The sequence below is a fragment of the Mobula hypostoma genome, chromosome 5 (assembly GCF_963921235.1).
Source record: "Mobula hypostoma chromosome 5, sMobHyp1.1, whole genome shotgun sequence".
NCBI classification, from domain to species: Eukaryota; Metazoa; Chordata; class Chondrichthyes; order Myliobatiformes; family Myliobatidae; genus Mobula; species Mobula hypostoma.
The window spans coordinates 35,409,293-35,435,676 of record NC_086101.1 but is presented as its reverse complement, the minus strand read 5'-3'; the positions used below and the strand labels follow the sequence as shown (position 1 = coordinate 35,435,676).

At 45.0% G+C, this 26,384-nt stretch overlaps 1 protein-coding gene across 4 annotated transcripts in view; it reads right to left on the bottom strand.

Annotated features, from left to right (window-relative positions):
• fgf14 (fibroblast growth factor 14) overlaps positions 1–26,384 on the bottom strand; it is a 541,877-nt gene that overhangs the window by 122,122 nt on the left and 393,371 nt on the right. For 3 of the 4 annotated variants that reach the window (XM_063048373.1, XM_063048370.1, XM_063048371.1), the window contains 2 exons: positions 10,125–10,235; positions 3,450–3,553 (listed from right to left, as the gene is read on the bottom strand). In XM_063048373.1, the coding sequence (XP_062904443.1) occupies positions 3,450–3,553; positions 10,125–10,176 (156 nt within the window). In that variant the 5' untranslated portion in view covers positions 10,177–10,235. The remainder of the gene's footprint in view (positions 1–3,449; positions 3,554–10,124; positions 10,236–26,384) is intronic. The other variant, XM_063048372.1, reaches the window with a different exon arrangement.

Sequence of the window (26,384 nt, the reverse complement as noted above, 5' to 3'; positions counted from 1 at the left end):
TTCTCTCCTCCATTTTGCACCAGAAGATGAACAGCCAGCATTTCAACAGCATCTTTCTCAGGGTTGCCTGTGCAGAATTGTCAGCACTGTCAGGTAAGGCCACCCGACAACCTGTACAGCATGATTCCCCCAACGAGTCACGCAGCCTGAAAACAGGCCTTTTGGCTCATCATGTCCACGTTGTTTACACCAATTCTACACCAACCCCATACCTTGCCATCAGCTCCACCCGCCAATGACTCCACCAACACACACGTCTTTGGGCTGTGGGAGGACGGTGGCGCACCCAGGCAAAACCCATGGGGCCACAGGGAGAACATGCAAACCCCACACAGGCAGTGGCGAGCAGCGGAGGTCAGGACTGAACTTGGGTCGCTGGGGCTGTGAGGCAGTGGCCTTATTTATTGGTTTGAGCATGAGGGGGAGGGGGGCTAAAATTGACCCAGGAGACTGCTATGACTTTCTTACAGAAAAAGAACCATTAGGTCTTTATCATTCATCTGGGAGATGCGGTGACATCTTGGTTTAAGAACTCTCTCTCTCAGTGCTGAACTGTCAGCGGTGCAGTAACAGTATCAGCCGGGATTATGGGCTCAGAGCCTGTGCAGGGAGATTGGACTCAACGACTTTCAGAGGAGAGGGGAAGGGAGACACCCAGTGAGCCACTGGTGGCATGAACAATTCCAACAAACAGCGAACTTTCTCAACATTGCAGCCCACCTGTATCAGGTCCAACCTAGTGTCATGGATCCCAGCTGTGAAACCAAGTGATGGTATGGACCCACCGGCATTCAGTGCTTAGTTAATTGCTGCTGAAAGTCCAGACGATGACACGGAGCCATCAGGTCATGTCTTGCAAGGAAGCATGGGGGCAAATATCTAGGTTGGCTCTCTAGTGTTACACCAAAGGAGTGCTACACTTCCAGAGATACCACCTTGCAGATAAGATTCTCAACTGAGATTAGGTCTGTTGGGTGTAAAAGATCCAATAAAAGAAAGTGCAGAGTGATGCATTTTGGGAAGTTAATCCAGGGTTGGACACCCACAGTGAGGGGCAAGTCCCCAGGGAATGTTATAATAAAAATGTACACAGCTCCCTGACAATGAGGTGTAATAAGGATCCGGGGACAATTCTTTCACACAAAAGGGCAGGGTGTATCTGGAATGAGCTGCCAGAGGAGGTGGTGGAGACAGGAACAGTAACAACATTTAAAAGACACCTGGACAGGTACCTGAACAAACAAGTGTGACGCCAAACCAAGCTATCGGACGATTGATGCTAATGAGAGAGATAAGAGAGACAATGGAGAAACATTCAAAATGCTAATAAGGGAGGAGAGAGGGATTAGCGGAAAAGAAACACAATTCAGAATATTGACAGACCGGTTGCTTTAAACCTGAACTGTTTGAAGTTTGATGGACAGGTGATACCCCAGCAGGGGGATAAAAAGAGCAGGTTCGCTAAGGCACGGGACACCACGAGACAACGAGACACTGGAAAGAGCAGTGTGCCCCCACAAGTGGTGGGAGTTTGGAGGTCCAGTTCGCGGGAACCGACCATAGGCTCACAGGGTGTAAAGGTATGATCGGTGGGAACCTGGTGTGTGTGTCCGCCCTTGCCTGGGTGCCGGGTTCACCGCGGAAGAACGATCGTATCCAGAATGGAGGGGTCACAGTCGGTGACCATAGCAGGATAGAAGACATCAAAGGTCTGCCTGAACCAAATTGCATCCCCCCTCTCTCTCTCTCTCCAACGGTACAACAGCAATTACTGCGAACTGCACTAAGCTGAAATGAACTCTGCGTCACTGTAAGACTGATCATTTTAGCCCTAGACTGCGATAGAGCTTGGTTGATTCCTATTACCCTAGTTCTGTGTATATGTGTGTATTATCATTGTTAACCTGTCACATTTATATCCTTACGATTAGAGTACTGTATTACTTAGTTCTTTAATAAAACTTTATTAGTTCCTAGTAATTCAGACTCCAACAAGTGTTCCATTTCTGCTGGTTTGGCAACCCAGTTATGGGGTACGTAACACAAGGTATAGAGGAGAGTGGAATTAATGCAGGCAAGTGGGATTGGTGTAGGTAGGCAGGATGGTTGGCAGAGATGCTTTGGGCTGAAAGGCCTGTTTCTATGCTGTGTGACTCCGTAACTCTAAAAGCGAGAGAGCTTTCCTGGTACCCTGAACAAATATTTATCTGTCAAATCAATAGCAATAAAGCAAACCACCTGATTAATCGCGTTTCTGTTTGTGGGAGCTTGCCATGCACAGGTTAGCTTCAGGAGTGTTGCACTGGCTGCATTGTCATTCCTGACCTTGAGAAGGACAGCGTGGGGATGCAAGGTCGCACTTTGGGTTGCATCGGAGCCAAGGTGTCTGTGAAATTATTTGGTCTAAAGGTTGACCTTGGAAGAGATTTGGGGTCACACATTAAATTGCAACAGCAGTACTCCAGACTGGTGAAAAACATTAATATAACCTTCCCTTTGCTAACTTCTTCTTTCCACCTCGCTCTGTCTCCACAGACTTGGTACTTACAACTCCTCGCTCAATATCAACCAGTCGGATGTTATACCTTGATGCCCAGGTAATAAAAGGTAAAGTTGCCGAAAGGTTAAGCTTATACTCTGTATCTGGGATTATGAGAGTATTGCCCTTTCCCCAGGCAGTGGGATGGCACCAGGTACCTCAGTGTGAGTGTGCCCTGCCCAGCCTAGAACGGGTAACTGAAACTGCTTCAGACTGCGCACCAGAAGTTGTCAACATCTGTCCATCAGTTGCTCAGGGGAAGCAGTGCGCAGCAGTGCAAAAACATCATTACACCAAAGCCAAACCCCAACAAAATGAATGCAACTCAAGTGGAGCCCAACAGTTATGGATCCAATTGAATTAGTCACTGCGTTTGCCAAGTTATCTGGTGGATTTGGCAGTCAGTCACGGTGCTTGGGCCAACGTCACAAGATGCAGACCGCAGTAACACTACCTGCATTGATAAGGGATCAGAAGTGAGGAGCACAGCCAGTGGGGAAATGGAGGTCTAACCTTGCTGCTGCTGATTAGCACGGGATAAGCAGAGAGATTGCTTCAGTCTGCCTGTCCTTCAGTCATCATGAGCTGATGCTGCATTGTTCTTGAACTTCCATCAGGGAGACTGTCTAGATGAAATGCCATCATTCCTGTCACATGCAACAGATGTTTCCCACTTCGAGACTTGGACCGTTACCAAGACAACTCTCCTGAGACAGTATATAATGAAGATGGACATCTCATAATGATCGCCCTGGGGCTGTTGCAAGGTTAGGGCTCCTCTTGTAACACTAGTGGTTCAGGACCTTGGATTCTGGATAAGCAGGAAGCCACATTCAATAAACATTTTGTCTCATTAAATATCTATAATCTCAGTAGTGGTGCCCGAGGACCAATGTTCAGGAATACTCACTGATGTGTAAAGATATCCTTCCCCATTCATGGCCACGTAGAGCCCTGTCTTCACACCCTGAATAGCAACGACTCGAAGTCCCACTGGCACGAGGTTGAACAATGCTGTAGGGACGAAAGAGACAACACGATTAGGGCACAGGCTGTGTTGTGAAGAGGGAAGAACAGGTGGAGTGAAGATGATGATCACTGAAATGATGGCCTACGTTATTAGGGAAGAGCTGAACAAGCTGGAACTCCTCCAGAATAGAGTCATACAGCATGGAAACAAGCCCTTTGCCCCAACTTGTCCATGCCAACCATGGTGCCCACCAAGCTAGTCCCAATTGCCTGCATTTGGCCTATATCCTATTAAACCACTAAAAGTGGGCTGATGTGGACTCTGGGAAAGGTCTTTGAGGATGTGAATGGGTTTGATGAGGTGGACAGAGAGGAGATGTTCCACTCCATGAAAGAGCAAACAGAAATGTGAGCCAGAGATTCATTACAATCTAGTTGGGAGTTCACAACAAACTATTTTATGCAGAGAACAAGCATAACATTAAAACACAAACAGGGGTAGGCTGCTCGTTTAGAATAGCTGCAGAAAAGGATAGGAACCAGCAGTAATTTGGAGAGGGGCCAATTTCAATGGGACAAAAGCAGATCTGGCTGGAGTAAATTGGAAACAAAAGCTTTGGCAGACAAAACAGTAATTGAACAATGGGGACCTTCAGCGGGAATGTTTCAGCTGTAGTCTAGGTACATTCCCCCAAGGGACGGTGAAAGGAAATTAAAGGTGGAACTCACAGGTGACCAAGAATTTAGTAAGTATGAGGGGTCTGGAAAAAAACTGCCAGGTTTTTAACACAGATGAGAACCAGGCTGACTACAGAAGCTGAGTGGAGAAACAAAGAAGGAAATATAAGAGGCAAGAAGAGAAATCCTGAAGATGCTGGGAATCTGAAGCAACACACACTAAATTGTGGAGGAACTCAGCACCTATTGAGGCGAATAAACGATTGGTGTTTCCTCTACATTAGTGAGACCTAACAGAGATTGAGGACTGCTTCATTGAACACCTTCGCCCCATTCACAAAAGACGGTATTTCCGGGTGGCCACCCATTTTAATTCTACTTCCCATTCCCATTCTGACATGTCGGTCCATAGCCTCCTTTAATGCCATGATGAGGTCACCCTCAGGGTTGGAGGAGCAACACCTCCTATTCCATCTGGGTAGCCTCTAGACCGACGGCATGAACATTGATTTTTCTAACTCCTGATAGTTTTTCCTCCCTCTTTCTCTCTTTTTCCATTCCCATTCTGGCTCCCCTCTCACCCCCTTCTCCTCCTCACTTGCCCACCACCTCCCCCAGGTGCCCCTCCTCCCTCCCTTTCTCCCATGGTCCACTCTCCTCTCCAATCCGATTCCTTCTTCTTCAGCTCTTTACCTTCTCCAACCATTACCTCCCAGCTTCTCGATTCATCCCGTCTCTCCCCACCCATCCGGCATCCCCCTCACCTGGCTTCACCTATCACCTGCCAGCTTGTGCTCCTTCCCCCCTCCCCCACTTCCTTATTCTGGCTTCTGCCCCCTTCCTTTCCAGTCCTGATGAAGGGTCTCGGCCCGAAACGACGACTGTTTAATCCTCTCCATAGAGGCTGCCTGACTTGCTGAGTTCCTCCAGCACTTTGTGAGATGAATAAAAGGTGGGCAGCAAACATTAAAACTGTTCAAAGGTAGTCAACGTGCATGCAATCAAGATATTGGGTGTGGGAGAAATTAGTGGCTGATCAGAGACCAAATGGGAAGGTTTCTTAGGAGAGGCAGGGCAGAGGTCCTGACTGAAGTTACCTCAGTCTTTACCGAGGTAAAAACTCCCATATGGAATCGCAGCAAAAGAAGTCTACATTCTAAATGGGCAGAATGTGGAGTTACTAAAGTGGCTAAGTATCCTCACCCAGATGGGATGCGTCCTCAGTCCGTGAGAGGAAGAAGACTGGGCACTGAAGGGTCTCGGCCCGAAGTGTTGACTGTCTACTCTTATGCTGCCTGGCCTGCTGAATTCCTCCAGCATTTTGTGTGTGTTGCTTGGATTTCCAGCATCTGCAGATTTTCTCTTATTTACAAATATTACAGGCTTTTCAAAATGCACCTGGTGTCATGTCAACTGTTTTTTATCTCCTTACCTGGTAAGGAAATGGACGTATTGTTGAGGGAATGTAGTGAAGGTTGACTAGACTGGTTCTGAGGATGGTGGTTTTTGCCGTATAAGGGAGAGGCTGAGTGGACTGGGACTGTGTTCAGTAGCATTTGGAAGAATGGGAGGCAAACACATTGAAACGTGCATGATTCCTTTTGAAAGATGAGCTTGATTTGTCACATGTACATTGAAACGTTCAGTGAAATGTGTTGTTCGTGTCAACAACCAACACAGTCTGAGCATATGCTAAGGGAAGCCAACATGGCATATCCACAACTTAGTAACCGTAAATCTGACATCTTTGGAGAGTGGGTGGGAACCAGAGCAGCCAAAGGAAATCCCCATGGTCACAGACAGGGCGTACAAACTCCTTACCGACAGCGGTGGGAACTGAACCCAGATCCTCTAATCACTGGCTCTATGAAGCATTGCGCTCACCACTACACTCCTCTGCTGCCCGCCGGGCTTTCGTTAGACTGGATGTAGGGAGGGCGTTTCCCTCAGCTGACAACTCTAAAACCAGCGGGAAAAGTTCAAGAGAAAGAGTTAGGACTGAGATTGGGGAGACATCTCTACTCGGGACGTGGTGAATCCTTGAATTCTTTATGCCCAGCAGCTGTGGGACAGCAGTCATTGTACGCTTTCAAAGCAGAGACTGACTGATAGCTTTTTGGAAGGAAATCAAGGAAGATGGAGAGAGCGCTGAAAACCTGAGGTGCTGAGGTGGATCAGGTACAGTCATGGTGAATGGTGGAGCAGGCTCGGGGCTGAGGGACCTCCTCCTCCTCTTGGCGTAATTACTTTCTAATGTTCAGGTGATTTGAAGTCCTTTTGTCAGCACCTTGCAGGTGAATCCAGGGCAACAATGGCCAGAGTTCAGGTTGTATATCGCACCGCCACACCCGGTTGAAACACAGCTCTCTCTCTCTCTCTCTCTTTTCCTCTCTCCCGCACTCTCTGCCCCCTCTCCTTCTGTCACCATCTCTCTGTCTGTTTCTGTCTCCAATGCTATCACCTCTCCCCTCTCACTCCCACTCTCCCCAGATCTTCCTCTGTCCTTTTCTCTGTGTTTTCCTCTATTTCTGCTTCTGTGTCCATCTTCCTCCTCTCCTCTTTATTGCTCTCTCACTCTCATTTTCTCTCTCTCTCTCTTTCTATCCCTCACTCTCTCTCTCTTCCTCTTTCCCTCCCTCCCTTCTCTCTCTCTGTTTGACTTTGTCTTTGTTTCTGCCTCCCCCCCGCTCTCTCCTCTCCTCTGCCCTTTTCTTTGTTCCTGTATCCATCTGTCTCCCCTCCTCTTTATTGCACTCTCTCTAACTCTATCTGTGTCTCTTTCTATCTCTGTCTTTTTATCGGTTTCCATGCCTCTCTTTCTCTCTCCCCCCCACAATCAGTCTGTCTTGCTTCTCTAGTGTCTGTCTCTGTCTCTCCCTCCCCACCCCTCTCTCCACTCAACCTCACACGCTCTGCCACAACCCCAAAGCCAGGTCCACCTTCAGAATTTTGGAGGCATCAATGGGTAACATGTCAAGAATGGAAATAAGAGCTTTGAAATAACCACTCACATTCAATGAAAACACAACAAAAAGAAATCTGAATAAGCCTTCGAATATTCCAAGAATCCTGCATATCTACTTGCATTTATATGATGACTTTTGCCCCAAGCTTCCCCGTAATAATCCTGCAAAGAAAATTTGGCACTAAGCCAAAGGAGACAAACTTTGCCACAAGCAACCAAAAGCTTGGTGAGACGATTGTGAAGTCATCAGGGGGTGGTGGTGGTGGAAGTTTCGGGGGGAATTTGGAGAACTCAAGCATGAGAAGACACACCCATCCACAGCAGAGCAATGCAAAGGGAACGATTAAAGGTGGGAACAGGAGAGCTCTATAGGCTTTCTTGGGTTGGAAGAGGTTAGAAAGTTGGAGAGGTGGAAAATAAATTAAACTAATAATAACTATAATGAAAGACTATGTCTCACATCTCATATGCTGCACAGTGATCAGCTGTACTTTGAGTATTGTTTTTAAACGCAAACAACAGGAATTCTGCAGATGCTGGAAATTCAAGCAACACACATCAAAGTTGCTGGTGAACACAGCAGACCAGGCAGCACGAAGGGTCTCGGCCTGAAACGTCGACTGCACCTCTTCCTACAGATGATGCCTGGCCTGCTGCGTTCACCAGCATCTTTGAGTATTGTGTTCATTTCTGGTCACCCCGTTTCAGGGATTATCTGGAAATTATAGAAAGGGTGCAGGATGCTACCTAGATTGGAGGGTATGAGCTATAAGGACAAACTAGGGTTGTTTTTCCTAGAATGCCTGAAGGAAATTCATGAAATCAAGTGAAGCAGAGATATGATAGACAATCAGAGTCTTTTCTCCGGCGTAGAAATGTCAAGTACCAGATGCATGCATTTAAAGTGAGAGGGAGAATGCTTCGAGGAGATCCAGTAGGTGAGATAAGTTTTATTCACAGAGTGGCGGGAGGCCGGAACGGGCTACCAGAGGTGGGGGTAGAAGCAGATGGGACAGGGAAGCTGTTAGATAGACACATGAATATGCAGGGAATGGAGGGAAATGGATCGTGTGCAGGCAGAAGGTTAATTTGGCATAGTGTTTGGCACAGACTTCGGAGGCTGCAGGGCTTGTTCCTGTGCCAAGCTTTGCCATGTTCTACATTCTTTCAGTCACAGCCAGGGAAATAGCAATTGCAAAAGATTGTGCATAATAGTTTTAACTTCGTTTGCTGACCTCAGTTTCAATTTCCCGCATTCAGCCTGAATCTCTCTAAGCCCCACCCTGCCATGTACCTATTCAAGTGCTTCTTAAATGATACTATTGTACCTGCCTCAACTAATTCCTCTGGTAGCTCGTTCCATATACTCACCACCCTCTGTGTGAAAAAGGGTGTTCCTCAGGTCCCTTTTAAATCATTTCCCTTTTCACCCTAGTTTTGAACTGCCCTATCCTGTCACCATCATTGTCTTTGCCATCTCACCTGAAGCAGCCTCTAGTGTTTGACATTTCTACCATGGGGAGAAGATTCTAACTGTCTGTCATATCTATGCTACTCTTGATTTTATGAACTTCTTTCAGGTCTCCTCTCAGCCTCTGGCATCTAGAGAAAAACAACCCAGGTTTGCCCAACCTCTCATAGAGTCAAAGGAAAATACAGCTTAGAAACAGGCCCTTTGGCCCATCTAGTCCACGCCAAGCTGCCTATTCCCACTGACCTGCACCAGGACCATAGCACTCCATATCCCTACTATCCAAACTTCTCTTAAACATTGAAAATGAGCTCGCATGCACCGCTTGCACTGACAGCTCATTCCACACTCTCATGACCCTCTGAGTGAAGAAGTTTCCCCTCATGTTCCCCTTAAACTTTTCACCTTCCACCCTTAAGACATGACCTCTATCGTAGTCCCACCCAACCTCACAGCAAAAGGCCTGATGGCATTTACCCTGTCCATACTCCTCATAATTTTGTATACCTTTATCAACCCTCCCCTCAATCTTTCTACATTCCAGTGAATGAAGTCCTAACTTATTCAATCTTTCCTTATAACTCAGGTCCTCCAGTCCCCACAACATCCTTGTAAATTTTCTCTACATTCTTTCAACTTTATTTACATCTTTCCTGTAGGTCAGTGACCAAAACTGCACACAATACTCCAAATTAGGCCTCACCAATGTCTTATACAACACCCCATCTCCCGTACTCAGTACATTGATTTATGAAGGCCAAGGTGCCAAAAGCTTTCTTTACATCTCTATTACCCTGTGATACCACTTTCAAGGAATAATGGATCTGTATTCCCAGATCCCTTTGTTCTGCCACACTCCTCAGTGCCCCACCGTTCACTGTGATGTACCCTGATTGGTCCTACCAAAGTGCAACACCTCGTACTTGTCTCCTTGTAGCTCACTCTCTCTAATCTGGGTAGTATCCTAGTAAGCATCTTCTGCAGCCTTACTACAATCCCCACATCCTTCCTGAAATGGGGTGACCAAAACTGTTACTCTGAGCGCAGCCTGACCAAAGTTCAGTTCTGCTGATCATTGTGCAGCATGTGAAAGAATGCAAAGGTCAATAATGTGACTGAAATAACACTGCAGTGAGACATGACCAGTACTGTCGCCATCACCTTGTTATCTACGTTTGTTATTGGTGTCTGAGTATTGTCCCCCTCAGGAAGTTGTTGAATCCAGCTCATTGCGTGATATGTAGGAATGAACTGGACATTGATTGATCTTAGGACCGGATGGTTGAAGGGGTATGGAACAGAGTACAGAATTTGGAACAGTCAATGGCAGAGCAGGCTCAGTTTGTTGTTAAACAAACACCGGCTTCAATGAGAGGGGGCTTTGCACCAACCCAAGACACCTCAGACCAGTATTTGAACTGAAAGTGAACTTTCACAACCCCAGGACACTCCAATTAACTTAACAAAAGGTGCATCGGATTTAAAATGCATTTGCCACTCACTGGAATTACTGCTGTCATCCTTAGTTCCGCCGACAGCTCCATCTGCGTTCATCTGCAGGTAGAAGCCTTGCCTGCAATATAACCTGGTCACTATACCCTTGAGCTGGGAATCTGAAAAAGACACGGAGAATTCCAGTTGAGAGTCACTTGCATTTCCGCCGTGGTCCTTGAATTCATCTCAAAGCAAAGGTGTCAGACAGCTGCTGTAAAACGTGGAACACTACCCTCTCCATCGACTTTTCTGAGAAACACAGTCTTGATGGCTACCACCAGCCTTAGAGAGCATGGTGATTGTTCACTGGAAGGATCTCGGGGCTGATGGGCTCCAGCTCTCTCAGGACAAACGTTGTGGAGGCTGGGACTGTTCTCCTCGTAGTTCGAAAGGTTAAGAGGTTTGATGGGGGTGCTCAAATATTAAAGGGTTTTTAATCTGGTGCACCATGAGTAACTGGTGCCAGAGGCAGATGGGTGGGAGATGGGCATCAGGGAGAGAGGGGAATGTCTCAATGCACAGAATTTCCATGATCTGCCCCTGATAGGGCAGTGGAATTGGATTCAAAGGGAACGGGGGGGGGGGGATTGCATTATGGGAAAAGAGCAGATGCTCTTTCAAAGAGCTGGCACAGACTTGAAAGGCCGAATTACCTCCTTCTGTGGTAAGTCCTGGATTCAGCGATGCTGGGGGCTACCATTCCAACATGTTGGACAGCTTTGCCGTCCCAGCACCGTGCAATGTGTCGGTGCAACAGATTTAAAAATGACTCCTGGGTGAACAGGGATCGAGGAACAACTTTATTCGCCAGACACACTTGCATGTATTAGCATTTTGCTGTGGTGAGTTGGCACAACATGCAACAAAGAAAAACAACAATCAACAATTCTAAAGAATAAAGAAATACAGAAAGTATAAAATTGAAGGTTAAAGTGTGGATATGGGATAAAATGTGCATAAATAGTAGCTTTTTTTTTACAATGGGAACAGCAACATAAAGGTGGTTTGAAGTGTTTACATACAGTGCAGTGCAGTTTCAGGGGTTAAAAAGGGGTGAGAGAGGGACTAACGGGAATAGTTGGTCAGGTTAACTGCCTAGGGGAAGAAACATTTAAGATGGTATGTTTTTTTTTTGTTTTAATAGCCCTATAGCGCTTTCTGGAAGGGAGCTTTCAGAAAAAGCAGTTTGCAGGGGTTGACACGTGAATAAACTGGGCAATTACAGTAGCTTCCACTTTGCAAGTGTTATTACACTGAGCACGTCCGTGACAATGTTACAGCTAGTTCCAACCAAAATGTGACATCATTGCTAAAAGCTGTTCTCTAATTAAATTCTTCAATCAACCTCTCCGCGCAGGAACAAAGTTAGACATTATTTGTGAGGAACTCCCAAACCTATTGTATCTTTTAAATTGCTTGGCTAGTCTTATAATAATTAAATAATGCTTAACATTATATACTGTAAGTCCCACAGAAATAACAATGCATCACATTAGCAAATGAATGATAGGATTCTTCAATCCAACAGATTGCTCTAGAGTAATCCGGAAAAACCTCTTCATTCATCATACTGATGGACAGATTGCATATACAAAGAGGTTAGTGCTTTTCCTGCAATTTTCATCACCTCAGGAAGTCCTAAAGTGCTTTTGAGCCAGTGAAGAGCTTTAGGGGGGGTAGTCGCTGCTGTAATGTACTAAACACAGCTGCCAAATTGTGCACAGCAAGCTCCCACTAAAGCACAATAGGATTATGAGGGATCATTTGTATACAGGTGGAAGCATTCATGGCATTAACTGTTTCTATATCATGTGGGCCCAGTTTTCCTCAACTGGTCTCTCTGGCAAGTCTCCAAGAAGCTTCACGTGCTGCTAACAGTCTTCGATGAGCCACTTCGCCTCACTCAGTTCGCCCACTCTCTCCCTTCTACACATCCACCCCCTCCTTCTGCCCCACAGTCAACCACCTTGCCTCTCTCTCCCCTTCTGGTCCTGCCAGAGGGTTGCAGACTCAAAGCATTGACTTGTTCCTCTCTCCACAGATGCTGCCTGACCTGATGAGCTTTTCCAGCACGTCCTGTTCTTGAGTCAGCATGCAGCTTCCAGATGTGGGATAAAAGTTAACCCAGGACATGTGCAAAGTATGTTTCTGCGACCACTCACAGATGCCTGAGAGGCAGACAGCCCTTCATAATCTCCGATTAAAACAGATAGAAAATAATTGAACTAATACAAATATCTAAAAAAAAAGAAGTGTTTTTATATAAAAGAAATTAACATTCCAAAGGAGCTAAGGCTTCATACTGTGAATTTGAATTGGATTATTGTTGTCACATGTACTGAGATACAGTGAAAAGCTTTTGTTTGCATGTCTTCCAGACAGATCATTGCATACATAAGGAAATCAAGATATTATAAGAGGAAAACAACAACAGAATGCAAAATCTAGTGTTACAGTTACAGAGAAAGTGTAGTGCAGGCAGCTGATAAAGAGGCCAAAATGAGGTAGGTTGGAAGATCCAAGGGTTCATATTTCAGCATATGAGAGGTTAATTACAGAGTATATATCTATTGGGGAACTTCTATTAGTTCAAGGAGGTCATGAGAGGAGGTCTTTTGATACAGGTCCCATGAAGGATCACACATCAGCAGAGACATTCGCGGTCACTGTCCCTTACGTGGTCATGCTGTTGGGCTCAGGGCCTGAACACAACTTCCACCCAATGGCCGCCTCCATTGTTCCAGCCCAGCAAAGGCACTCATTCACTTCCACGTGGCGATGCTTGCATTAAAGGAAAGGATTTCTACCTGTATGTGACCCCCACTGCCCCAGAACACAACTCAATGCCAATATCATCCTACCCATGTTCCAGCAGGGAGCAGAATGGATTCTCCACCATAGGGCCAGGCAAAGACTCCTTGGAAAATCTGCGAAGGCTGATTGCTGCCCTCACACACCCACGGGGGGGGGGGGGGGCGCGGTGAATGCGTGTAACTCGTGTAACACATAACCTACTGCCCAGACATGGGATGCTCCATATCAATGTTTAGGATCTCTTGCTACTTCCCTCCATCTCCCTCCACCTCCTCCACCCCCTCGTGTATATGCTACTCCTTAACCCATGTCTGCTGTCCATTTCAACTTATCCCACTGCAGTGAGCATACTCTTCGTGTACTCTGGGTAAAGGGAGCATCCCACTGTAATAAGACTATTACAAGACTGTTATAAGTGTGATAAGATGGACCCTTGAAATTACAATATATCCCATTATGACCATTGGGACTACAGAGCGTCGTGGGAGCTGAATTCTGAAGGAAGGCAGTTTTTTAAAAAACTTCTTAAAGTGCAAGAAGGACGAGACTGCGCAGGCGCGTGACGTCAACAGGACCACGCGGAGAGTTTATAAAGGAGATCACCCTATACAGCGGGCAGCGGAGTGAGTGGGAGCAGAGTGTGAGGCTTTGGCTTCAATGGGCTTCGGCGGTAAACGGGAAGAAGCGAGAGCGAAGCGCCAACTCTATTTTTTCTCCCCCCCCCCTTTCGCGAATTGGCCCGGACAGACAGGAACAGCAGGGCTCTCACAGCTAACAGTACGAGCTAACGGTTTAAAAAGTTCATCTGTTTGGTGAGGTAAGTGGGTGAGTAGACTTATTTTTCCTGTTTCATTCCTGTCGATTTAGATAGCATGCCTGCAGGGTTAGTGCTTTGTTCAGGGCGTCAGATGTGGGAATCCTGGGAGACCTCCAGCCTCCCTGATGGCCACATCTGCGCCAGGTGCACTGAGATGCAGCTCCTCAGAAACCGTGTTAGGGATCTGGAGCTGCAGCTTGATGACCTACTGCTTATCAGGGAAAGTGAAAAGGTGATAGACAGGAGCTACATGGAGGTAGTCATGCCTAGGCTACAGGGGTCAGAAAACTGGGTCACTGTCAAGAGAAGGAAGGGAAATGCCCGGATAGTGGAGAGCACACCTGTGGCTGTCCCCCTCAGCAACAAATATCTTGTTCCGGATGCTGTTGAGGGGGATGACCTGACGGGGGACGCCCACGGTGACCGGGGGTCTCTGGCACTGAGCCTGGCGCTGTTGTGCAGGAGAGAAGGAGGGAGAAGAGGAATGCGGTAGTCGTAGGGGATTCCATAGTCAGGGGAACGGACAGGAGATTCTGGGAGCCTGATAGAGATACCCACATGGTGTGTTGCCTCCCAGGTGCCAAGGTACGGGATGTCTCGGATCGGTTCCTGAATATTCTGGAGGGGGAGGGTGAGCAGCCAGTTGTCTTGTTACATGTTGGTACCAATGACATAGATAGGACAAAGGAGGAGGTCCTGAAGAGAGATTTCTGGGAGTTAGGAAGGAAGCTGAGAAGCAGGACCTCCAGGGTAGTAATCTCGGGATTGCTACCTGGGCCACGTGCTAGCGAGGGCAAGAATAGTAGGATCAGGCAGATCAGGCTTGGCTGAGAGACTGGTGCAGGGGACAGGGCTTCAGATTCTCGGATAATTAGGATCTCTTCTGAGGGAAGTTTGACCTTTTCGAAAAGGACAGGTTACACCTGAACCCGAAGGGGACCAATATCCTGGCGGGAAAGTTTAATAGAGCTGCTAGGGAGGGTTTAAACTAATTTGGCAGGGGGATGGGAACTGGAATGATAGAGCGGAGGAAGGGGAAAACAGAAATAAATCTAAGATAGTGAGCAGTAAAGATGTCAGGAAAGACAGGCAGGTGATGGGGCAAATTTGTAGCCATTGGGATGAGTTGCAGTGCAATAAAGTTGCAGTGAAATCAAAGCGGAAAGTATCAAATACTGGTCTTAAGGTGTTATACTTAAATGCACGTAGCATAAGGAATAAGGAGGATGATCTTGTCGTACAGCTACAGATTGGCAGGTATGATATTGTGGCCATCACTGAGGTGTGGCTAAAGGATGCATGTCTCTGGGAGCTGAACATCCAAGGATACACGGTGTATCGGAAGGATATGGAAGGTAGGCAGAGGGGGAGGCGTGGCTTTATTGGTAAGAAATGATATTAAATCATTAGAAAGAGGTGATATAAGATCGGAAAGTGCAGAATCTTTATGGGTTGAGCTAAGAAATCGCAGGGGTAAAAGGACCCTGATGGCAGTTATTTATAGGCCTCCAAACAGCTGCAGGGATGTGGACTACAAATTAAAACAGGAAATAGAAAAGGCTTGTCAGAAAGGCAGTGTTATGATAATTGTGGGGGATTGTAGCATGCGAGTGGATTGGGAAAATCAGGTCGGCACTGGATCTCAAGAGAGAGAATTTGTAGAATGTCTGCGAGATGGCTTTTTAGAACAGCTTGTTGTTGAGCCCACTAGGGGATCGGCTGTACTGGATTGGGTATTGTGTAATGAACCGGAGGTGATTGGAGAGATTGAGGTGAAGGAACCCTTAGGAGACAGTGATCATAACATGATTGAGTTCACTGTGAAATTTGAAAAAGAGAAGCCGAAATCTGATGTGTCGGTATTTCAGTGGAGTAAAGGAAATTACAGTGGCATGAGAGAGGAACTGGCCAAAGTTGACTGGAAAGGGACACTAGCGGGAAGGATGGCAGAGCAGCAGTGGCTGGAGTTTATGCGAGAAGTGAGGAAGGTGCAAGACAGGTATATTCCAAAAAAGAAGAAATTTTCGAATGGAAAAAGGATGCAACCGTGGTTGAAAAGGGAAGTCAAAACTAAAGTTAAAGCAAAGGAGAGGGCATACAAGGAAGCAAAAATTAGTGGGAAGACAGAGGATTGGGAAGTTTTTAAAAGCTTACAAAAGGAAACTAAGAAGGTCATTAAGAGGGAAAAGATTAACTATGAAAGGAAGTTAGCAAATAATATCAAAGAGGATAATAAAAGCTTTTTCAAGTATATAAAGAGTAAAAGACAGGTGAGAGTAGATATAGGACCGATAGGAAATGATGCTGGAGAAATTGTAATGGGAGATAAGGAGATGGCAGAGGAACTGAGCGAGTATTTTGCATCAGTCTTCACTGAGGAAGACATCAGCAGTATACTGGACACTCGATGGTGGCAGGGAAGAGAAGTGTGCGCAGTCACAATTATGGCAGAGAAAGTACTCAGGAAGCTGAATAGTTTAAAGGTAGATAAATCTCCCGGACCAGATGGAATGCACCCGCGTGTTCTCAAGGAAGTAGCTGTGGAGATTGCGGAGGCATTAGCGATGATCTTTCAAAAGTTGATAGATTCTGGCATGGTTCCGGAGGACTGGAAGTTTGCAAATGTCATTCCGCTATTTAAGAAGGGGACAAGGAAGCAAAAAGGAAATTATAGACTTGTTAGCTTGACATCGGTGGTTGGGAAGTTGTTGGAGTCAATTGTCAAGGATAAGGTTACAGAGTACCTGGAGGCATATGACAAGATAAGCAGAACTCAGCATGGATTCCTTAAAGGAAAATCCTGCCTGACAAACCTATTACAATATTTTGAGGAAATTACCAGTAGGCTAGACAAGGGAGATGCAGTGGATGTTGTATATTTGGATTTTCAGAAGGCCTTTGACAAGGTGCCACACATGAGGCTACTTAACAAGATAAGAGCCCATGGAATTACGGGAAAGTTACATACGTAGATAGAGCGTTGGCTGATTGGCAGGAAACAGAGAGTGGGAATAAAGGGATCCTATTCTGGTTGGCTGCCGGTTACCAGTGGTGTTCCACAGGGGTCCGCGTTGGGGCCGCTTCTTTTTACATTGTACATCAATGATTTGGATTATGGAATAGATGGCTTTGTGGCTAAGTTTGCTGACGATACGAAGATAGGTGGAGGGGCCGGTAGTGCTGAGGAAACAGACAGTCTGCAGAGAGACTTGGATAGATTGGAAGAATGGGCAAAGAAGTGGCAAATGAAGTACAATGTTGGAAAGTGTATGGTTATGCACTTTGGCAGAAGAAATAAACGGGCAGACTATTAGTTAAATGGGGAAAGAATTCAAAGTTCTGAGATGCAGCGGTTCTTGGGGGTCCTCGTACAGGATACCCTTAAGTTTAACCTCCAGGTTGAGTCGGTGGTGAAGGCGAATGCAATGTTGGCATTCATTTCTAGAGGAATAGAGTATAGGAGCAGGGATGTGATGTTGAGGCTCTATAAGGCGCTGGCGAGACCTCACTTGGAGTACTGTGGGCAGTTTTGGTCTCCTTATTTAAGAAAGGATGTGCTGACGTTGGAGAGGGTACAGAGAAGATTCACTAGAATGATTCCGGGAATGAGAGGGTTAACATATGAGAACGTTTGTCCGCTCTTGGACTGTATTCTTTGGAGTTTAGAAGAATGAGGGGAAACCTCATAGAAACATTTTGAATGTTGAAAGGTAATGGACAGAGTGGATGTGGCAAAGTTGTTTCCCATGATGGGGGAGTCTAGTACGAGAGGGCATGACTTAAGGATTGAAGGGCGCCCATTCAGAACAGAAATGCGAAGAAATTTTTTTAGTCAGAGGGTGGTGAATCTATGGAATTTGTTGCCATGGGCAGCAGTGGAGGCCAAGTCATTGGGTGTATTTAAGGCAGAGATTGATAGGTATCTGAGTAGCCAGGGCATCAAAGGTTACGGTGAGAAGGCGGGGGAGTAGGACTAAATGGAAGAATGGATCAGCTCATGATAAAATGGCGGAGCAGACTCGATGGGCCGAATGGCTGAATTCTGCTCCTTTGTCTTATGGCCTTATGACCTTGAACCTTATTGTCTGCCTGCACTACACTTTCCCCTGCTCTACTTCAATGCACTGGTGTGACGTATCAACCTGCATCAACAGTGCACTGCATCTGGGTGCATGTGGCACTGACTAATAAACCAATTCCAGTTGCAATTTAGTGACACATTTACATTTGTGGGCCCCAGAAAATCAACGCACAAACCCTCATCTCTCAGGCCCCTCTTCCTCAGGGAATACAAGCCCCAGCATGCTCAACTTTTCCCAGCAGATACAGCTGAATCTTTGAATTATAAGGGGAGAATACTACCGCTGTCCTGGTTTGATGTTTCCTATTCTACGTGTTATTTGCTTGCCTTTAGCCGTTTGTGTATTTTGTTCTTTTTTTTTGCGTGCTGGGTGTTTGACGTTTTCTTGGACAGGTTCCATGGTGTTCCTTTGTTTCATGGCTGTCTGTGGGAGGACGAACCTCAGAGTTGTATTCTGTGTGCATACTTTGATAATAAATGTACTTTGAACTTTTGACCAATTTTGCTGTCATAAGCTTCATTTGTACAGGGATATGGACCAAAGTCAGGCAAATGGGACTAGCTCAGTTAGCATGGATGAGTTGGGCCGAATGGTCTCCTTGCATGCTGTATAGCTTTATACTCTATACTATTCTCATATCTAGGATGCCACAAAATTGCTCTGTCTTACCTGCCTCAGTGTCAGTGGCAAATATAATTCACTCCACTGCCAGCAAACCATCGACTAGAACCTCCCCACCACAGACCTGCAGCATCTGGCTTGTACTTTTCCCCAACAGTCAGCTCCAACCAACAGAAGAATTAAAATTCAATTAATTAAAGAATCCTGGAGTGAAAGGGCCGGCATTCTCTGACGATGATCATTGTCACATAAACCCCTCTGGTTCACTATTCATGTTCAGGCAGGGAAGTCCGCTGACCTTGTCTGCTCTGTAGGTGACTCTAGGCCTGGAGGTGCGGCAGGCCGTCGAAAACACAAGGCGCGGAAGGAGTCCGACAGGCCTGTATCAGATCTTTGACAAGCTCTCCGGCCAGCCCCAATCATTATTCCTTCTACACAGTACTGCACCACTTCCTCCTTGGTAAGCAGATAAATTGGTTTATTATTGTCACAGGGACTGAGGTACAGTAAATAAATAGTCTTGCATACAGTTCATACAGATCAGCCTATTACCTCTGTGCATTGAGGTAGCACAAGGGAAGATAATAACAGAATGAAGAGTAACGTGTTACAGTTGCAGAGAAGGTGCTGTTCAGGTAGACAATAAAGTCCAAGATCATAACAAGCTAGATTGTGAGGTCAGGAGTCTATCTTATTGTTCTAGGATCTTTTCAATAATATTATAACTCTGCGGTAGAAGCTGTCCTTGAGCTTAATTGTATATGCTTTCAGGCTTTGGTATCTTCTGCCTGAAGGGGGGTGGGGGAAGAGTCTGCCCTTGAGTTTGGGAGGGTAGGTTTGCTGGTTACGTCGACTGCTTTACTGAGGCAGTGAGAAGTGTAGGCAGAGTCTGTGGAGGGGAGGCTGGTTTACCATTCTACCAATTTCCCTGTGCTACCTCAGGGGTGGACCAAGACTCAGCATTTCTTATCCCTCCCCTCAGTTAAGCCAACCACAGAGCAAAATAGCTGAAACTTCAAACCTTTTGTAATGGCAAATGTTCACCAAAAAATTATCCTTAGTTGGTGAAGCCAGGAAGTGACATCACTGTTGTTACTCCAACTGAAAATGTTGTGGTTCACCTAATGCTAGATTTCAAACTTACAACTCTTTTACTGATTCATTGTTGTGTTTTTGGTGTTACTGCACGATGGGTTTTGATGAGTAACTAAAGTGAAGGCAGGTACCCAGAGGACAGGACACGAAGGGGATAGGGAGAGGGGAGATAGGGAGAGGGGAGGTAAGGAGCAAAGTCTTCACGTACCGAGCTTTGGGAGCTGATAAACAGATTCTAAGAAAACGTTCGAAAGGAAAAATATTTGGAAAAGAGAAATTTGCAGAAATGTGAGGAGAAGAACAGGGGAGTGAGAATAGTGAGGTATCAAGTTCTGTACCTGGAGAATCAACCTCAGCCAGACAAAGATTTCAAAATTCTACGAGCTCTCTCTCTCACTGTATCACTGCAACCCACACAAGCCATGGAGTATCTGTATTAAAACTGGATTATTGTGCAAAGGTCAACAGGAACAAATGCACAAAACACTTCAGACAACAGGGGCTGAGGTCAAACTGAATGAAAAAACGAACACCCTGCAATTTAGTAAGTAATCATCTATCTGTAAGGGTGACAAGACTTACAGTGTAATTGCATTATCCCGCGTTCCCATAACAATGTTTTGATTCCGTAATAATCAGTCTCTGATAATCAATCTGATCCTGATTCCGAGCTTGCAACATTATACACTGAATTAACAGTTACATAAACACTTCTGTATTAAATTTCATCTGCTGTGCTCTTCCTCCGTTAATTAAGGAGTAGAAAATAGATGAGCTACGTTATAATGTGGAAGATTTCACACGGGTTGCAATTCAGAGAGGTTCTGACTGAAAGTTGGAAGTGCAGCCATACTGTCACAAGTCATCAAAACATTATGGCTGTGGAAAAGTCACAGTGCCAGGATCACGCAAGGCAGCAAGAGCTGCCGTTACTTGCCTGCTGATAATCACTGCCTGGACAGTGTTGGGAAAACATTCCATTAGGGAGGACAACTTATGCTAGACAAAATGTTCGGCATTTCCTTAGAGCCTTGCTATACAGAAGGAGGCTATTCCACCCATTGAACTGTTCTGTCCCTTTAAAATGTTCTCCCCTTTACCGCACCCCTGACCTCTTTCTCTGCAACTCTGTACATTTTCATTTCCTTCTGAACGTCCCTGTTGAATCTACTATTACTGCCTTTTCAGGCAGTGTGTCCCAGATCACAACTGCCTGTTTAGTGGTCACATTCCCTCGATTCCCCTCCAGCTCCTCTGCTGATTTCCCGTCAGTCTGTAGACACCAGCTCTACTGCCCAGGGAAAGAGTCTCTTCTTGATTACTCTGCCCAACTTCTTCTTGCTTTTCAATGCCTTCCCTAGATCTCCCTTTATCTTCCTCGATCCAAGAAAGAACAACTCCAGCTTCTCTAGTCTCTCCATGGAACTGAAAACCATAAGACCATAAGACATAGGAGCAGAATTAGGCCATTGGGCCAATCAAGTCTGCTCCGCCATGCCATCTTGGCTGATTTTTTTTATTCCTCTCAACCCCATTCTCGTACCTTCTCCCTGTAACTTTTGACACCCTGTCTAATGAAGAACCTATCAAACTCAGCTTTAAATATACCCAATGACCTGGCCTCCACAGCCGTTTGTGACTATAAATTTCACAGATTCACCACCCTCTGCCTAAAGAAATTCCTTCTCACCTCTGTTCTAAACGGACGTCCTTCAATTCTGAGGCTATGCCTTCTGGTCCTAAACTCCTCTACGATGGAAAACATCCTCTCCACGTTCACTCTGTTTTGGCCTTTCATTACTTGATAGGTTTCCAATGAGAATACCTCTCATCTTCTAAACTCCAACGAGTACAGGCCCTTAGCCATCAAATGCTCTTCATAAGTTAACCCTTTCATTCCCAGGATCATTCTCGAGAGCCTTCTCCAGACCCTCTCCAATGCCTCTTCCTAGATAAGGAGCTCATCCCTGGGGTTGCCACAGAGCAGAAGTATTACACCTTAATTCAATAAAAAGATTGCTAGCTTTTACCCAGATTTATAAATAGTCAGGAGAAATATGATACCTCTGTAAAGGGTTGACATAATCTGAATGGAAGGTCCTTTTGACAGGACTAGTCTGCTGGGTTCCAACATATGTTGGGTCATTCACATTGCAATGGGGAGCCAACAATAGCTTGGGCACGCAGACATGGGGCAGGGCTAACATTCATTGATGACCTTCTAGGCAAAACACCTGACACCACGGTCTGTTAAAATTGGAATCTGACTACAGTTGGTAGGACTTCGCTACAGTAGCAAAAATAGGTCAAGTTACAAGATTGTTATCCCAAGTATGAACAGTCAGTCTCGAGGCTTGGGTCTGAATCGCACCACAATTGTGGAATTTAAATTCAAGCAAATAAGCAAATTAGTAAATCGGTTTATTATTATCTCATGTATTGAGGCATATTGGAAAACTTGCCTTGCATACCATCAATGCAGATCACTTCATTACAACATTGAGATAGTATAAGGTAAAACGATAACAGAATGCAGAATAAAGTGTTACCATTTCAGAGCAAGTGCAGTACAACCAAACAATAAGGTATATGATCAAAACAAGGTAGTCTGTGAGGTCATGAGTCCAATTTATCATCAAAGGGAACTATTCAATAGTCTTATAAGAGTGCAATTGAAGCTGTCCTTGAGATTGGTGGTGTGTACTTTAGGGTGTGGTATTTTCTGCCTGATGGGTGGGGGGAGAAGTGAGAATGTCTAGGGTATTGAATTAAATTGACTTTATTTCTTACATCCTTCATATGCATGAGGAGTAAAAATTTTTACATTACGTCTTTGTCTAAATATGCAATGTGCAATTTATAGTCATTTATAATAAATAGTATGTACAAGATAGTTGATATAACATAGAAATACAGTTGTATCAGCATGAGTTCATCAATCTGATGGCCTGGTCGAAGAAGCTGTCCCAGAGCCTGTTGGTCCTGGCTTTTATGCTGCAGTACCATTTCCTGGATAGTAGCAGCTGGAATAGATTTTGGTTGGGGTGACTCGGGTCCCCAATGATCCTTTGGGCCCTTTTTACACACCTGTCTTTGTAAATGTCCGGAATCATGGGAAGTTCACATCTACAGATGCGCTGGGCTGTCCGCACCATTCTCTGCAGAGTCCTGCGATTGAGGGAAGTACAGTTCCCATACCAGGCAGTGATGCAGCCAGTCAGGATGCTCTCAATTGTGCCCCTATAGAAAGTTCTTATGATTTGGGGGCCCATACCAAACTTCTTCGACCTTCTGAGGTGAAAGAGGTGCTGTTGTGCCTTTTTCACCACACAGCCGGTATGTACAGACCACATGAAATCCTCGGTGACCTGGGTGCCGAGGAACTTAAAGCTGTTCCCTCTTAGGTGGGGTGTTTGATTATGTTGGCTGCTTTCTTGAGTCAATGAGAAGTGTAGACAGAGTCTAGGGAGGAGCCATGCTGAGCCGTGTCCACAACTCTTTGCAGTTTCTTACAATCACGGGCAGAGCAGTTGCCGTATCAAGCCCTGAAAGGATGCTTTCTATGGTGCATTGATAAAATTGGCCAAAAGTGGTGTACCTAATTTCCTTAGCTTCCTGAGGATGGAGAAGTGCTGGTGAGCTTTCTTGGCCATGACATCAGAATCAGAATCCGGTTTATTATCACCGGCATGTGACGTGAAATTTGTTAACTTAGCAGCAGCAGTTCAATCTCTCTCTTCATGTGCCTTGGGCGATCATGGCTCTCCACATTGAACAATCCCACGCAGCGTCAATGATATCTCGCACACTTAGATCTGTTAGTTCTTTCACAGTGTCCACATATTTTCTTCTTTGCCTTCCTCTTCCGCGTTTCCCAGGCATACGACCTTGTAATGTAAGGCATTCTATTTCTCCCTTTCTGATGACATGGCCCAGGAATTTAAGTTTCCTCTCATTTAATGTTCTCATTAAAGATCTTTTTGTATGGGCATGCTGGAGTACTGTCTCATTAGTTACCCTATCTCTATATGATATTTTCAGCATTCTTCTAAGAAACCACATTTCTGTTGCTTCTAAGTTTCTTTGGAGTTCTGGTGTTATAGTCCGTGTTTCGGAAGCACACAGCAAGATTGACCAGTTGTAACATTTTAGCAGCCTAAGCCTTGTTGTCATAGATATGTGGCTGTTCAATATAATACATAATATAGAAGAAAAATAAAATAAAAGACAATAATAATAAATAAGTAAATCAATTACAGTATATGTATATTGAATAGATTAAAAAAACATGCAAAAACAGAAATACTGTATATTAAAAAATGTGAGGTAGTGTCCAAGGGTTCAATGTCCATTTAGGAATCAGATGGCAGAGGGGAAGAAGCTGTTCTTGAATCGTTAAGTGTGTGCCTTCAGGCTTCTGTACCTCCTATCTGATGGTAACAGTGAGAAAAGGGCATGTCCTGGGTGCTGGGGGTCCTTAATAATGGACGCTGCCTTTATGAGGCACCACTCCCTAAAGATGTCCTGGGCACTTGCAGTTTGACAAGAACAGGATGTTGGTGATGTTCCCTCCAAGGAACTAAGAATGGACATCACCACTTAAAATAAATCTTAAGTTAAAATGATGGGATCAAGAGATAAAATACTGGATTGTTGCAGAAACCCAGATCATTCACTGACATTGTCCAGGATTCACCTGTATGTGACACTGGACCAATAGCAATGAAGCTGCTCCCTAAAGTTCAGTGATAATTCATGAAGGAGAATAAATGATGCCCGAGACATCTGCTTTCTGTGAAAAAAAATGGAACATAAAGAGCATGCCTTGTGCCACTGGGGTTACACAGTCATAGTCTGAGTAGAATTGAATCACTCGGGCATTGTGGCAATATCACTTCTTGTACACAATCCAAAGTCTAGTCGCTGATCCCAGACACAATCAGCATCTATCCATCAAGCAAACATCATGGATCATTACAACTATCTGGTTAGACTAATATACCAAAGATCTAAATCAGGGTTTGGGGAAAAGAATTTCACTAATGCTCATGATTATAACGCATTGCATAGATAGTTTTTGACAGTCAGCACAGCTAGAAGATGACAGACTAAGCCACAAAGGTCAAGAAGGCCTGTGTATTTATATAGAGTCTTCAACAGTAAACTGGCTGAGATGGACTTGAGAAACACTCACAGTACCTCTACTTCATTTGGAGTTTGAGATTTCTATTTCATTGGGAGGAGGAATCTACTTTATTAGGAGTTTGAGGAGATTTGGTATGTCAGCAAAGGCTCTTCCAAGTTTCTACAGATGTACAGTGGAGAGCATTCTGACTGGTTGCTTCACCGTCTGGTATGGAAAGTCCAACGCACAGGACCGTAAGAAGTTGCAGAGGGTTGTAGACTTGTCCAGCTCCATCACAGTCAAGATCCTCCTCGCCATCGAGGGCACTTTTAACAGGCCGCATCTTAAGATTTTTCAGGTCATTTACATTGAAGCTGACAGATTAAGGTGGCATCATGAAGGACCCTTATCATCCGGAACATATCCCTTTCTTCACACTACCGTCAGGGAGGAGGTATAGAAGATCTACACTCAACGATTCAGAGACAGCTTCTTCCCCGCCACCATCAGATTTACGAGTGGTCCACAAACCCGTGGCCGCTACCTCCTTATTCCTTTTTTTCACACTATTTATTTATTTTTGTAATGTATCATAAGTTTATAACTTTACCATGTACTGCTGACACAAAGCAACAAACTGCATGTCACTCAGTCAGTGACAATAAACCTAATTTTGATTCTGCAATGTTATCATACAGAAATTGAGACTGAGCCACAGGAGACATTGGAACAGATGACCAAAATCTTAGGTAAAGAGGAGATTTTTCAGAAGGTACCTGGAGGGAGGGATGGTGAGCCAGGAAGACCTTGATAGGGAATTGCTTGTGTTCTGGACAGCGGGAGGCTGAATCCTTGTGATTGAGGATCAACAGGAGAATGGGGACAAATCTGGTACCAGAGGAGGTCAGGGGAAAATGGAGAAACAAACTACTCAGCGAGAGATCTGGACGTCAGAAGGAAAGGAAGAGCATTTTACACAGCGCTATTCAGTGCATCGAAAAATGTTTCTTATGAATGCAAGAAAGAGCAGCAGATTGTTGAATGGTCCATAAACTCATGAACTACATCACTAAGTTGCTCTCTTTTTAAATGCTTTATCTATACGGAGTAGAAAATCAGAAAGATCACCAAACTGAGTGTGAAGAAATCTCACCTCTTCTCAGTCCATATTGTTTCACCCTTTATCCCGAGACTCTTCAGCCAGGAGAATTACTCTCTCCTATGTGTTTTGTTAAGTTTCAATGCGACATCCTCCAATTTTTCCGAACTCAAAGCAAAATTAAATACTTCTGAATTTATATTTTCAATGATGACTAATTCCCACATAAGTTAACATTATAATGTCCAGCTATTTGAAAATATGGGTATCAACTAAATTAGTATGTGCTTCCAAATGAACCATTTACTGTTTTTCCTTAGAATGGCAAGAAAAGCTACATTTTCTTTTACTTAAAAGTACAACATCCAGTGCAGTAATGCTCTGTATGGACCGGACATTAGACTGAGGAGACACAAGACGCTGGCATAAAAATACAGTGGAACTCAGCGGGTCGAGCAGCATCAATCGGAAGAAAGGAATTGTCAACTACTCAGGTTGAAAACCCTGCATCAGAACTGAGGGTCTCACCACTTCCCCTCTGCTCTCTATACTGAGAGTCTACCTCCCCACCATCAGTCCTGATGTGTGGTTTCGTCCTGAAACATCGACAATTAG